The following is a 14,446-nucleotide window of genomic DNA, read 5'->3' as shown; positions in this document are numbered from 1 at the left end:
GCAGTTTCACATGAATTTGGTGCTCTGAGTGTGATCCTGTGTGTGTTTGCTATTGTTCAGAAAAATGTAAGATCATTTGTCAAATGATTAATATTATATTTTACAATATTGTTTCATTGACATCTAGGATTTGGGGTTTAAGGAAAAGAAAGGCCCAAAATCCCTCAGAGCCCTGCAGACACTATGAATAATGTGGACTTTTCAGGCCTGCTTCCAGCTCGAGCCCTCCGCTGCTCCCTCCGCGCCTGACTTCCAGATCCGCCGCTCATCGTAAATGACGTGAACAATTCCACAAAATCAGTTCCCATCAAACTCTTGACACAATCGCACCAAAATTCGGTCTGATTTCGAGTTGCTGACATCACAAACTCGAGCTTCAGCAGTGGATGAGGAATTCCTGCGTGGCCCCGTGCTTCTCGTGTCTCCCCGTTCACCTCGCCTTCTGCTCAGAAATATGAAAAGAAACAGATATTGCCGCGCGAGCGCCAGGACACTGAGTGCATGCTGTGTAAGTGCTATCTTGGCTTTGGAAATTGTGGTTTTAGGGGGATTATTTAGACAGAAAGAGAGAGGGCGAGGGAGCATGAGACAGGGAAAAAGTGTTGAACACATACACAGAAAGGTCCAGTTTACAGGAAAGGCTGCATGTAGCTACATTATATCTGCCTGCAGCTAAAGTTACACACACACACACACAGTCTGAGTGGGCACAACCATCAGGCCCATCTGACACGAGCCAAGGAATGAAAGGTATTTTATTTGAATCACTGCTATCTTTCGCCGGTTGCCACAGGGAATTTAAATTAAGAGGTTCGTTTCCACAAAAATACCCTCAATTATTCCACTTAGTTTTGTTCACATGATTGATACCCTGTTCAGTAACAGATTTCTATCAATATTATCTCCTTGTGGTCATTTCATCAGTTCAAGTAAATCTTTGAAAGGCTCCATTTCGGCCTGCAAAATGTCAGCAAGCCAGGAAAATATGCACTTTATCCTCTCCCCTCCTCTCCGTCCAGTCTGTAAGACAGACCTATAAAGCCTAGCCCGAGTGCTGGTGAAGATCTTTTGTTTTCACAGCACTTTTAAGTACAAGTGTTTGCCCTTGTTTGCACTCCTGCATGCATTCACCACACAGAAAATTGTCCCGATTAATCAGTATCTTTATTTTCTGCTTGCCCACACTGAAAACTAATCTATAAACCTCTTTTGTTAAACAGTTACAGCAGTTCTCTGTAACTCTGCAGATGCAACACCAACTGCTGCGCATTCTGGCACCGGTTATGTAGCTGAGTGACATTGTTCCTTCATGTCACCACATGAGGGCGTGTTGTCGGAGGGTACAACCACAACACAGCTGGAAGCTTGAAGAGTCGGAGACACTGCAAATCTGAAGCATTTCAGCAAACACCAACCAGCTGAGAGAAACTGGAACTCCAAGAGTTGTCTCTTTGGGAGTGCAAGTAATGGTTATTAAAGCCATTTGTTTGGTGATACCCACAGACAGTCGCTAAAAAGCTATTCCAAAAAAATAAATAAATAAAAAAATAAGAATAAAAATATATATGTATATACACTGCCAAAAACCCAGAAGATTATTATTTTTAAAACACTGAAACCAATTTTGGGTAATTCAAATATGCAGTTATTCACTGGCATTGTTGTTTTTCAGAGTTAAGAATATTACTGGTTGAGTTTTGGATGTGCTGGACTTAACTGTAACCCTGCAGTGGTCACGGGTCCGAGCACAACGGGGGGATGAGGACAAAAAGGAATAACGAGAAACACATTTAACTATTGACTGCCACAAAAAAACAAAAAAAACAAACAAAAAACCTTAAAAAATATATTTTAAAAAACGCGAGAAAGAGAGCAGAGTGGGAGAGGCGTGGACGGACGTGGGTAGGAGGTGTGTAGGGGGTGGGACACAGAAGGATGCAGGGTATGCAGCCTCATCCCGGGGGCTGGTGCACCGGGAAAAAAAAGGCCACCGTCTCTCTCCCCTCCAAATACTTTAACAGTCTCACTTTTGGAGACGCATCCGGACATCCGGAATCCCATCTGCCTCCCCCTCCCTACCCTCTCTCCTCTCTCTCTCTCTCGCCTTTAACACCTAGCCCGCTTTCAGTCCAGGTGGCAGAGCGCACATCGGCCGAGGGATGCAGACTCTCATCTCCAACAACACACGGATAGCGGAGCTGGGAACAGCCGCCGACAGCCACGGCTCCGTTAGCTAAAGAAGACGAACAGCTCTGCATTTGCGTGGACTCTAAAAAAAGGATACATTTGTTCTCAATTCTTCTTCTCCCTTTTTTTCTTAAACCCAAGCGAGCAAATCAAGCTGTGTTCAATGCGCAACCATGCTCATCATCTCATCTCGCAGTGCGCTGCTGTCCGTCTACTACCCACAGATCTTCCTCATCCTCACCAGCGGTAGCTACCTGTAGGTTTCTTCTGAATGAACACATGTAATTTCTCCAGCAGGTAGTAGTGCCTTGTGCGCAAATTAGCCAATTACGCACAGGGAAATTGGACTAACAGAGAGCGAAGTTTTGTTTTTAGTGCAGGTGTTTATTTATTACAGCTGATTTTTTTTTTTATTATAATGATTATTATTTTTAGCTCAGCATTTGACTTTGCAAAATGAAGAAATCCGACTCGTGCTTGCATCTCGTTCTGGTGTGGCAGAGATTTTATTTTAGAAAGTGAGGTAAAATGAAATTTGGACTATCCAGTCCCTCAATATACGGGAAACATGGGGAGGAAATGCGTGATTTGTGACGTACAGTTAATTTCATTTTATCCTATCATAGACTGCCAAGGAACAAGAGCTGTGGATTTTTCCTTCAACATATGGCCACGTGTGTCATTTTCCGTCTCATATTGAGTCATAAAGATTGAATGAATTCGCTTGAGTGTATGCATGTAGCCAATATTTAATCGGCAAGATTTGTGCACGTCCTAGTGTGTGCGCCGCTGATGAGATGACCTGCCCTCGTGGATTTACACATTACACCAGAACCACTTTGTCATAGAAGCACCTCGTCAGACAAGGGCCATAATTGGAAAGCAGCATATGGAAAAGCCTCATTTTTGGATTACTCCACGCTTTGCCCACAGGCCCAGGCCTATGTAATGAGCTCTTTTCTTACAACATTAAAAGACCCAGACCCTCACAGAGAGAATGATTGCTGCACCATACATGCCTCTCATTCATATTAAGGGCAGGTTCTGAAGCCTTAAAGTAGCTGTGCTGGTTCATGTTTTATATAATATAGAGAAAGAGAGGTGGACAGAAATGTCTGAATTTGAAAACCAGTTTTTCTAATTAAATACGGCACTTTCTTATGTCTATATAAGAGTCCATTAAATCAAACATGATAAGACTTATGTTTTTATTTAGTTATCTTGACAAATGTACCCATTTCTCCTCTTGACAATAACATCTTGATACCCAAGCAAGGTTTAAGTTGGGGGAAGAATTCAGATCTTTCTGATTTCACTCAGATTTCAGTTCCATAATTTCTATTGTTCTCTCTCACTAAGCCCCATTACTCTCTGCCTAGGGCGTTGTCTTCTGTGGTAGCTCTGGGTGCCAACATCATCTGCAACAAGATACCTGGACTGGCCCCACGTCAGAGAGCCCTCTGTCAGAGTCGCCCCGATGCCATCATCGTCATTGGTGAAGGTGCCCAGCTGGGCATCAACGAGTGTCAGTACCAGTTCCGCTACGGCCGGTGGAACTGCTCAGCCCTGGGAGAGAGGACCGTGTTTGGACAAGAGCTGAGAGTAGGTCAGTCTGGTTGAAAGTCAGCTTCTACAAGAAGTATTAACAGTTTTTCTCTGCATAGACACATAGACTGTATGCAAAAGATGGAGGCAGCCACTGCATGGTTACCTAAAGATTGTAGATAAGTTTTTGTTCTGCTTGCACCATGTTGGATTTTTTGAGCCAGAGGTGACTACATAAAGACAAGCAAGTCAATAAATAAGTTATCAGCTAATGGTAGCATACTTGGTTAGCAAGCTACAGCCACAAAATATACTGCTATACGAACCTGCAAAATCTGTGCTAACTAACATATGCTAGAATTTAAATTTCTAATACTGAAGCAAAAAATATTTCATGAGATAGACATCACAGCTGGCCAAAATAGTTTGTCAGTTAATCCCAAGATAACCAGAATCAGAATCCTTTAATAATGCCTAAGGAAATTATGTATACACCATTAGTGCAAACATACCAAGAATCTCAGCTCAGTAACTTAGCAGAGGTGTGTCAATGCTCATTTCAATCAAAGAGGCCGTGTCCCAAATTTTAAGTCTTAAAAAGATCCAAACAGGTGAGTTAGGAAATATTCTGCTTTCCGACAGTTGTTATGAAGAGGAAAATTGGCTTTAGAGACTTAATCCGTGTTTCGTATCATGCTCTAAACATTGTTAATTTCATCTTTAATGCTGGTTATTTCAAAACCGAGTCAGTATGGACTGATGTATGCGTTCTAGTCAAAAACTTGGGAGTGACATCACTCCAGAGTTAGCACATTCCAGAAAAAGACAGGAAAAACAGCATTTGTTTTGGTTCTTAGCAAGGTAGAGCCATGCAGGTATTACTAGCAACACTGCATAATGCATATATTTTTTTGTGTTACAAAACACATTCATGGATAGAGCCTGAGTGCTCTGAAAATGCTTATTTAGTGAGTCAAAAATACAGAATAGTGGTAGTACAGATGAGAAGTTTACCGTTTTTCTACTGTTTATGTTTATTGCTGCCATCTCAGGGTATGTTGGTCTGCTCCGACTTTTCTGAATGGTAAATCCAAGTTGAGGGGGTTTTCCACAAAAAATTTCCAAATCACAATTTCCAACTTATTCACCATGAGTATCTTTTGGAGTCAGCCCCTAGTGGCCTTTAGAGGAACAGCAGTGTTTTACACTTCCAGTTCTACCATGGAGGTTGCTGCTTGTAGATTGTAGAATATGTGAAAAGTAGGCTGAGACTGAACGGCTTCAAGGACGAGACAGGGGTGTTTGAGATACTGACATAGTATCAAGTACAGATTGACAATATTTAATATAATATGACCTATTGAGAGTAAAAAGGTGACAGAAGAAAGTTTATTGGCTAACATTTTACAACAGTCTGATTAAATTAAATAAGGTCCAACAGGTGGAAATGATAGATGTGATAACAGGTGGACTGTTCAAACCAAGCCCAGCCAAGATTTCCCATCACTGAAAGTTGAACATCAGTGCGTAGACGAAGCCATTCTTCTTGCCACAAGAATCTCTTCTCATTCTTCTAGTGTTGCCTTTGAACGTCCTGTCACTATTGTCAGCGCTGAGAGGAAAAAGTTGGAGCACTGATGAAGGCATTTCTGTTTGGAGCTCCACACACGAGAGAACAATGAATGAACAAACTCCAACTCTAACGGCTTTGCTAGTATTCCCAAAGGGGATTTAAGCGACTCTGCTTGCCATGCATCGTGGTTGATGGGGCAAAGACTTTCTCTGTGAAGCCTCGCTTTAGGTCCATCTCTGAAAGCGATGCATAAACACAGACACGAACACACCTCCCTGCTTTTAGTCCTCATTCTTCCCAGTTTTATTCCTCACAGGAGCGTGTTTGCTCCTAATGTGAACCTCTCATGTAAATCACATTGTAGTTGGAGCTGTTTTGTTGCGGTCTCGCTGTGGGTTTGGATGCACGTTTAATCTAGCATCTCTGGGAGCAATCACTTTCTTCAACATGGGAGACGGGCAGACGAGACGTCTGGATCGCTTTATTTCTTTTGTCAGAGGAAATGTCTCTTTTCTTTTGTGGTGTGTGAACAAGACTCAGAGAGACGCTCTAGACCTTACTTTGATCCTCGCGCCCTTTCCATGAGGAACAATTAAAAGACTTTATTTTAATAAGAAGTAAACTAGTTAGCAGGCTGCAACAAATGTGTGAGCTTTCTAGATATTTTGGGGGGAGGGGGGGTTGTAAAATAATTTCTTGTAAAATCACACACATCTGTCACCTGATTCTTACCCATTTTCTTTAGTCTTAAAGACAGAAATGTGAGCTAGGGTCTTAGCCCCCTCTCATGTGGCCAATGTGCCATCCACCACTTTATTTGATTGACCTGCTGAGCCTGTGAACTCATTAAATGTTGAGAAAGACCAGCGAAATTCATGCAAAACCACTAATTGAAGTCAGCTCCAGCAGCTGGATGGCAACAATGGAACCCTGCATGCACTGCTGTACAATCAAAACAAATCACAGTGCGAAGAGATGGCTGTTTGGCTATTGAATGCGCCTGATGCCTGGAGAAAGACTCAACCATACAATATATCCGAATGGGTCGCAGATTCAGCCTGATGAGAGACGACTAAAGAGTTTGTTTTGAGTTATGGAACGAGCGAACCGCAGGCCTGATGGTTTGCGAGAGCGAGTTTGTCAGGTTGGAGGCGCGCCATTAGAATCGCCTCCACCAGAGACGCCATGGATTAATACTCTGGGGCTGCTCAGAAGAACGGAGGCCCGGCATTATCCTGATTGGTGAGCGGGGATATCCTGTTACCAGCTTCTGTGCCAATAAATCCATCCCCTTTCTGCCCCCCTCCCCCACCCCATAAATATCAACGTGTTTATTCTGAAGTTCAATTGGTGACACGCAAAAAGCTTGGAAATGGGCACATCTCAGTCGAGCCTGGCCACAGATTATTTCAACATGCAACACACAGCGGTATCATTTGCTGGAATGATGCGGACCGCCTAAGACAGAGACAGAATGACACTTGAGCTGCGTGAGAAATCCCATTGATGAAAAACATTAAGCAAAGTAACTGCGAGTGCTGATCTTTAAAGAAAAAAGAAGCTCCTCCAGTCAGCCAGTAGATGTCACTTGTGTTTTCTTCACCATGGTGATCACTGCTTCAACAGTTACCGACTAACTGTGCAGATCAGCGATGGAGCATGAAACAAGGCTTACGGAGAAAAGATGGAGTTATGAAACTGTGCCTTTACTCTTAGGCTCATTATTTTGCCTCTTACAGTAAATTTACGGAAGGCATTAACAAATACTGTTATACACCACTGCTCTCTTTCATATTTAATCATGTCCTTAAAGCAGTGAATATTTTTTTTCTCTAAAGCCAAAGAGCAGCAACCCAGCTTTGCACATCAATACATTTTGAGGGCTTTTGCCTTTTCCGGAAAGCTGGAAACGAGGGACTAGAGAACTTGTCGTGAAATGCAACAAATGTTTGGCTGCTGGGGTAACCCCATAAAATTGAAAGGCCTTTTGTCTGCCCACACAGAAGTGTTTTCTTTTATTTTTGCCTTGCGTGTTATTTGACGTCAAGTCAAATCAAATCATTAAAAAAACAGAAGAAGGACACTACAAAGCATGCACGGTGACCAAGCTTTTCTTGGACGGACCTTAGGACAGACTTCACAGCTAAAAGAGAATAAAATAATAATAAAAAGGAAAAGTTAAAACAAGACAAGCAATGCATATGCAAATGCCAAATATTCAGCCTAGTTTAAAAGCCAAAAACATAAAATGTGTTTTCAAATGATTTTTTTTTTTTTTCAAAAAAGAACGCTAGTTTTGGAGAGGTCCTGATTTAACTCTTTACCCCTTGAAAGCCTAATAGGAGGAATCCTTGAAGCTTTAAGGTGTCCCGAGAAAATAGATCTTTTGTTTGTAAGCCTTTAAGCTTACAAACATGGGCCACAGTCCAGAAATGCTGAATGCTATATTGTCTTTAAGCCCAACTTTTTCCTGATAGCAACACTTTTTGCTAAGAGCATTTGAAGAGATGTCAGAAAGACAGAGAATAATGTCTTTCTGACATCTTGTCAGGTTGCTGCCTTGATAAAAATGAATATAGTATTGAAGGGTTCTCTGTTAAATCTTTCAATGCTCAGTTCAATTCAGTTTTTCAAGTAGAAATGTTAAAAATCCCTTCAGATGTGTCCTCATGAGCTGAAAGGTATGTTCCACTACATTAAGATCAGGTGACTGATTTGACCATTCTCTTTGCCTGGAGAAACTCTTGGGTTGCTTTTGCAGTATACCATAACAATGCCTCCACCATGTTTGATAGATAGTGTGGTACGCTTCGATCATGAGCTGTTCCTTTCCTTCTGCATACTTTTCTCCTCCCATCATTCTGGTACAAATTCATCTTGGTTTCATTTGTCCAGTGATTTCTTTCCCAGAACTCTGCAGGTTTCTTTTGATGTTTTTTGGGAAAGTCTAATCTGGTCTTCCTAACCAATCTGCACCTTAGTGTAAACACTCTGATTCTTAGATTTTTGCATCTCTTGACTGTAGACTTTGACAACAGCAACAGGTCCACCTGTTCTTGACTTTGTTGTGAAGTTGTGAAGAGGTTTTTCTTGACCATGTAAACATATATTTCAGTTTTCTTCTGTGTTGGTTTTGGTGTTGCTGAACTGGCCAGTGCATATATTCTGTTTAAGAGTGAACCAGGTTGTTGATTTGGCCACTCCTAAAGTTTCTGCTGTCTCTCTGATAGGTCTGGTTTTTCAGACTAATGATGGCCTCCTTCACGCCCATCAGCATCTCTATGAACCTAATATTGGAATAACAATGGATTCGGTATATTAACATGATTCTATTTCTTCAGGCAGCAGGGAAGCAGCGTTCACTTATGCCATCACGGCTGCTGGAGTTGCCCATGCAGTAACCGCAGCGTGTAGCCAAGGCAATCTGAGCCAGTGTGGTTGTGACCAGGACAAGCAGGGCTACAATGACCAGGAGGAGGGCTGGAAATGGGGAGGCTGCTCAGCTGATGTCAAATACGGCGTGGAGTTTTCGCGGCGTTTCATGGACGCCCGCGAGATCAAGAAAAACGCCCGGAGGCTGATGAACCTGCACAACAATGAGGCCGGGCGAAAGGTAACACATGATCACAAAACTCTATCTGACCAGTTGTAAACTAAACAATAAAGCAAATAATAATTAAACGATGTGTGACATAAAACGTGAGCGTTGGTAAGGACGACTCCTAAATAGAGCTGTGCCACAGGCCTACAGCCCATTCAATGAATTAATAAGCATTAAGTCAGAGTTGAGGATATTATCCCCCGCCTCCTTTCTCAGCGGCAGCACCAAAGACCACACTTCTGCGCCACCACAAATACTGAACCGACTGGAGGGACTTCCAAAAATGCGATAACCACGAGGGGAAAGACAGAGTTTCTCTTAAGACCAGAGCTGTAGACAAACAAGTTACAACATGATGTAATTATGAGCTTTAAGTCATCTCACATTGAAAATGCATCGAAAACAAAATACAGCTCGGTCACCAAGGCAAACAGTCACCTGTCAATTTTGTCATCTGAAAATATTTGTATGGCAATATAATATAAATCTGGCTCAAACCACAATGTAACTCTATACATGCATGGTTGCACAACGGCTCTGGTCAGTTTTCTCGGGCTGACATGCTATTCTGTGGTCTCAGCAAAGGTAAAGTTAATTAGAGACTACAGTTCGGGGGTATGAGTTATTTTCCCCAGGTTTTGACATAAAGTTGGCCTATATGTTGCTGTGCTGAAAGTTGAAGTGCCCACAGAAAACCCAGCTCACCAGAACAGACAGACTTGAAGGCTGAGCGAATGCTATTAAGCATTTTAAGCAATGGACCTGCAAATTTAAAATGACCATTTGCAACACACAGAAGTGTGTACACCCCCGCGCAACGTCAATTAAATGTCGAATTATTCAAAATGATGAACTTGTACTAGCTGCTTACTTTTAAGTTGAATGGTCAAGTGTTTGTTCTCATGTGAAATTAAAAACAGGCCGATTCTATTCAAAATACAGGAAACCAGAGCAGCAACTTTTAATAACAGATTCGATCCGTTTTGGCATGAAGAATATCGGTGTCACACAGATTTCTGATGAGATGCTGTGCCGTTCTTCAGAGACATTTCTTTCAGCTGTTGGTGTTCTGCTGGATTCCAATCAGGCAATACACTTGGCCTGGTCATAGTTTTGAGTTTTCCTTCCTTTAGAAACTTTTGTGTGCTTTGGATGATTATCATGCTGGAATATTCGTCTTCTGCCAGTCATTTTGTCAGCCGGTATTTTGGGATTTCCACGGGTAGCCATGGCCCATCTATAAATGTCATCTCTTCAACCTCCTTTGCATTCATTCAGCCCCGTATCACCTTGGAGCTTCACTGCTGGTGTGGGGGTCCCGGACGAGTTTGCGCCAAACACATTGGAACCTATCTAAGGCAAATAAATGTATCTGGCTTCATCTGACCAAAGAATGCTCTCCTAAAACCAATTTTTGTGTGGAAGAGCAAGCAGGACCTTTTTTGGAAGTCATCCTTAGAGTGTGCACCGTCCTTTCGCACTGTCTCAGATGTCACACAAACTCTGACTTTCACTGATAAGATAAACAGAGGCTCAAAAGTTACCTCTCAGATTTTAACTAGTCTACAGACTATGGTCTGTGGTGACATTTCAGGAGGTTAGTGGCACTATGGCTGGCTCTGTTACTCTTGATTAGTGCTGCAGCTGTGTTTTGACTGCTTTTGAGTCGGTTACTGATCTTTCTCCATGTTTTTCCAACCTATTTTTCAATTCCTTTGGCAATTCTACTCTATAAGAAGCCATAAAGCAGCCAAGCAGACAGACAGCCCATAGCTTCAACATTAAAAGGGCTGTGGGGGATCAACACTGCTAAAAAAAAAAGAATTAAGGGAACACTTCATTATCATAGTATAACACAAAAATCAGTTAAAGTTTCAGTTATGAAGCATGAACCACTTTGAATGAATTTATCTGCTTTGATTAAAATCAAAGTGATAACATGTGGAGACGATCCTCGAAAAGGGAATGGTTTTGCAGGTGATGCCCACAGACCATTGCTGTCTCCTTATCCTCATCCCTGTATACAGTATGATGTTGCAGGCAGCGTAACGTTTGCCACACCAGTTCCATACTCTTCTGCATCTGTCACATGTGCTCAGTGTGACAGTGTTTGCTCAGAAAAACATGCATAAATAGCTTTCATGTTCATGTTATAGGGCTCTGGCAGTGAACTTCCTGCACCTCTTCATACAAAGGAGCAGATACCAGACCTGCTAGTGCGTTGATGTTCTTACACAACCGTGTCCAGCTCTCCTCGCGTAACGGTCCATCTCCTGGTATCTCCTCCACATTGTTGAGAGTGTGCTAGGAAATACAGCAACCCTTCTTGGATGGATCAACCCTGAATGGGTTAGGATTTACGTACCAGCACCCCCAAGCACCACCGAGGACACTAGCAGTAGCCAAAACTGAAGAAAATTCAGTCAGGTGGGATGAGGAGAGAGGAATGGTCTGTGGCCAGCACCTACAAAACCATTCCCTTTGTGGCGACTGTCTTGTTGGCTCTCCAGTGCACCTGTTGTCACTTTCATTGGCACTAAAGCAGATTAAATCAGAATGGTTTTTGCTTTCTAAATGGGCAAGTTTATATCCATGAAGTTTAACTGACTTTGATGACCAAATGTTCCCTTAACTTATTTTGAGTGGGGGATGTTCCGGCAGTTAGGCCAACTGGAAGTCAAGGATTTACTCAGTTTGTTAAGATAAGATAAGATAAGATAAGATAAGATAAGATAAGATAAGATAACCTTTATTAGTCCCACACTTGTTCTCATGATAATGAGATTTCTTGTGTGTAAGCAATCTCAGGTGTAATTCATTTTTATTGCATTGAGTTTCTATTGTAAGACCTGTGTTTTCAAAATACTCTTTCTTAAGTTCTTTGCCAAGTTTTATTGTTAATTGTTACTTATCCTACTGATTAGGCTTTTAACCACCATGATTAATGTGTACCAACCTAAGATCTACTCTCTGTGCGCTCAGATCCTGGAGGAGAGAATGAAGCTAGAGTGCAAGTGTCATGGTGTATCTGGTTCCTGTACTACTAAGACCTGTTGGATCACCCTGCCAAATTTCAGAGAGATCGGTAACCTGCTGAAGGAACGCTACAGCGATGCAGTTCAAGTAGAGCCAGTTCGAGCCACGCGGCTTCGCCAACCCTCCTTCCTGCGTCTCAAACAGGCTCGAGGCTACCAAAAGCCCACAGACACAGACCTGGTGTACCTGGAGCGCTCTCCCAACTATTGCGAAGAGGACAGGGCCACAGGAAGCACAGGGACAAGAGGAAGACTGTGCAACGGCACCTCGAGCCTCGCAGACGGCTGTAACGTGATGTGTTGTGGTCGGGGTCACAACACACACCACTACACGCGAGTCTGGCAGTGCAACTGCAAGTTCCACTGGTGCTGTTTCGTCAAGTGCAACACATGCAGTGAGAAATCAGAGGTTTTTACTTGCAAGTGAGGAAACAATGAGGCAGGGTACCGAGAAAGGAAGGGAAAAGGGACAAGGGTACGAAGGGAAGGGAATATGAGAAGCTGGAATTGGAAGTGAAGAATTTTGGAGGTATTTATTACATTTTGCACATTCTGACATCCCATCTGGAATGGAAAACAAAGTGGAATTTGATTGGGAGCAACAGACATAAATATTTAAGACACGTAACTGCTTGCATGCTAGAGTAAAAGTGACATGACAGTGAAAGGATTTTTAAGATAATATCAGTGACGTATCCTACAGATGTTCCACAGAAGAAGAGAAAGGCGACTGTTGGATCTTGGAAAACGTCTGGAACACGCTAACTGGAAATACTATGAAGTAAGATTGCAGCGGAATGCGTTCAGCTCTACACTGTACTCAGTTTGAACACTGAAAATGAATTATTTATGTCAAAATATTTTTCACACTTAGAGGATGGTTAGCAAATTCACGTGCTCTGGCATTTTTTTTCCTCTCTCTAATTCATGCGGGCCACAATGGTTTTGTCATATGGAAGCTCAATTACAGCAACTAAACAGCAAAAATAATCTTTTTCCATTTTTTCCTCCCATAAAGGGCAACTTACTAGTGCTTTATTCTCTTTTTTTGCACTCACGTGGTTATGTTTTCTTTTTTTATGTCATGAGACATTGGTTACTTTGGGGAGCTGTTGGGTCATGGACATACACTCACCGCCGATGCTTTCCTATGCCAAGAACCAAAGAGGCAGAAAAATACACATGAAGTACTTTTAAACACCGTACTTGTCAGTTTGAACGGCACCTCGTCTTGACTGTGTTCACTGTTTTGTTTTTGGAAGGCTCTTGACTTCTGTGAAAACCATGTAAGCCTCATTGGAACTCTATAGAGGTGCAATCAGGTTCAGATACATCCAGCATTCCCATGAACGGCAGAAACGTGGAATTCCACATTCATGGTCTGTGCTTACACAAGGCCTTCCAGCGCGGTTTAGGCCTGCCTGGGTGGATGGCATGTACCCCAACCACACGGAAGAGGGTATGTGAGGATCAAAGGCCTCAAAGCTATTTTTGGACAGAACCCTTAATGTATTCAGAAATGTTTATTTAGGCTTTATATAACTTACAAAACATTTTGAAGAGTATATTTTTATATGAGGAACGTGGCACTTTATGTCATTTAAGGTGGAAAGAAAGTCACTATTTAGGAGTGCTTTCTGACATCATTGTATACAGATTGAAAAGCTTTAAGTTATTTGGAATTTTTGTTTTTCTTCAAGGTTCCTAAACTGTAAATATTCTACATGTTTTATCAAAAGTTGACCAGATCGTCTATCTTCACATGATCCTTCATAACTCAGAGTGGGCTCTAATAGTTAGTTGTCAAATCAAAGTAATGCAAAGGCAAGTGGAAACCACTAAAGTGGACCTATTGTGCTTTTCCTTGTTTTCTATCACATATATAATGCTACAATGGTGGGTGCTCATATTAAACATGGAAAGGTTTTCAATTAATGAAGCCTGAAATCCTGCTTCAGACTGCACTAAACACTTAGTTTTAGTGTGTTTTTCCAACTTCGACTCTGTGTAGTATTCACTGAGAGGGGGCATCCTAATATGGTCATCTAAGGGACAAATCTTGTATTTGTAAATGGCATTGTAAATTGGCATCCAATCAGAAGAAAGTTGACTTAATGAGAGGGTTTTATTAAAGGAAATGGATGAATACAAGATAAATGATGATTATTTTGAACTGTGAATCACTCAAAGCTACTCTAGAGTCCAAGTATTATAATATGCAGCTGGAAAACAAGCATAATAGGTCCCCTATAAAAAAATAAAAATAAAAAGGTACATGGAAGGTGCTTATAGACAGTACATGGGTAGTGTAAAACAAAGTGCAAGTATTTTGTATTTGTCTTGATGGTGCTTTTGGTTAACAGTTTCCTAAAAGCATAGCTATAACTTAAAGAAATTTAACTAAATCTGTATTTTATTTGTTTTGTTGCAAAATTAGAGTCTGCAACACAAACATTGACAGTTGTATTTCATTCTTTTTTTTTACCAATAAAATTTCTAAGGCAC

The 14,446-nt window shown here is 41.7% G+C and overlaps 1 protein-coding gene across 1 annotated transcript; it reads left to right on the top strand.

Annotated features, from left to right (window-relative positions):
• Window positions 1-2,062: 2,062 nt before the first annotated feature.
• wnt7ba (wingless-type MMTV integration site family, member 7Ba) lies at window positions 2,063-14,322 on the top strand. The gene is made up of 4 exons (XM_080887917.1): window positions 2,063-2,443; window positions 3,567-3,793; window positions 8,647-8,918; window positions 11,889-14,322. The coding sequence occupies exons 1-4, from the start codon at window positions 2,361-2,363 to the stop codon at window positions 12,366-12,368; spliced, it is 1,062 nt and encodes a 353-aa protein (XP_080744043.1). The 5' UTR covers window positions 2,063-2,360; the 3' UTR covers window positions 12,369-14,322.
• Window positions 14,323-14,446: the final 124 nt, after the last annotated feature.

The sequence above is a fragment of the Rhamphochromis sp. 'chilingali' genome (genome assembly GCF_963969265.1).
Source record: "Rhamphochromis sp. 'chilingali' genome assembly, chromosome: 7".
Lineage (NCBI taxonomy): Eukaryota > Metazoa > Chordata > Actinopteri > Cichliformes > Cichlidae > Rhamphochromis > Rhamphochromis sp. 'chilingali'.
The sequence above is the reverse complement of the archived record's forward strand: the minus strand, read 5'-3'. Positions and strand labels throughout refer to the sequence as shown.

Bases quoted from the DNA above. Each gene is read 5' to 3' on its own strand.
- wnt7ba (XM_080887917.1), top strand. From the start codon at position 2,361: ATGCTCATCATCTCATCTCGCAGTGCGCTGCTGTCCGTCTACTACCCA. The intron at 3,794-8,646 runs GTCAGTCTGGTT...CTATTTCTTCAG, and splicing joins TGGACAAGAGCTGAGAGTAG to GCAGCAGGGAAGCAGCGTTC. The intron at 8,919-11,888 runs GTAACACATGAT...CTGTGCGCTCAG, and splicing joins ACAATGAGGCCGGGCGAAAG to ATCCTGGAGGAGAGAATGAA.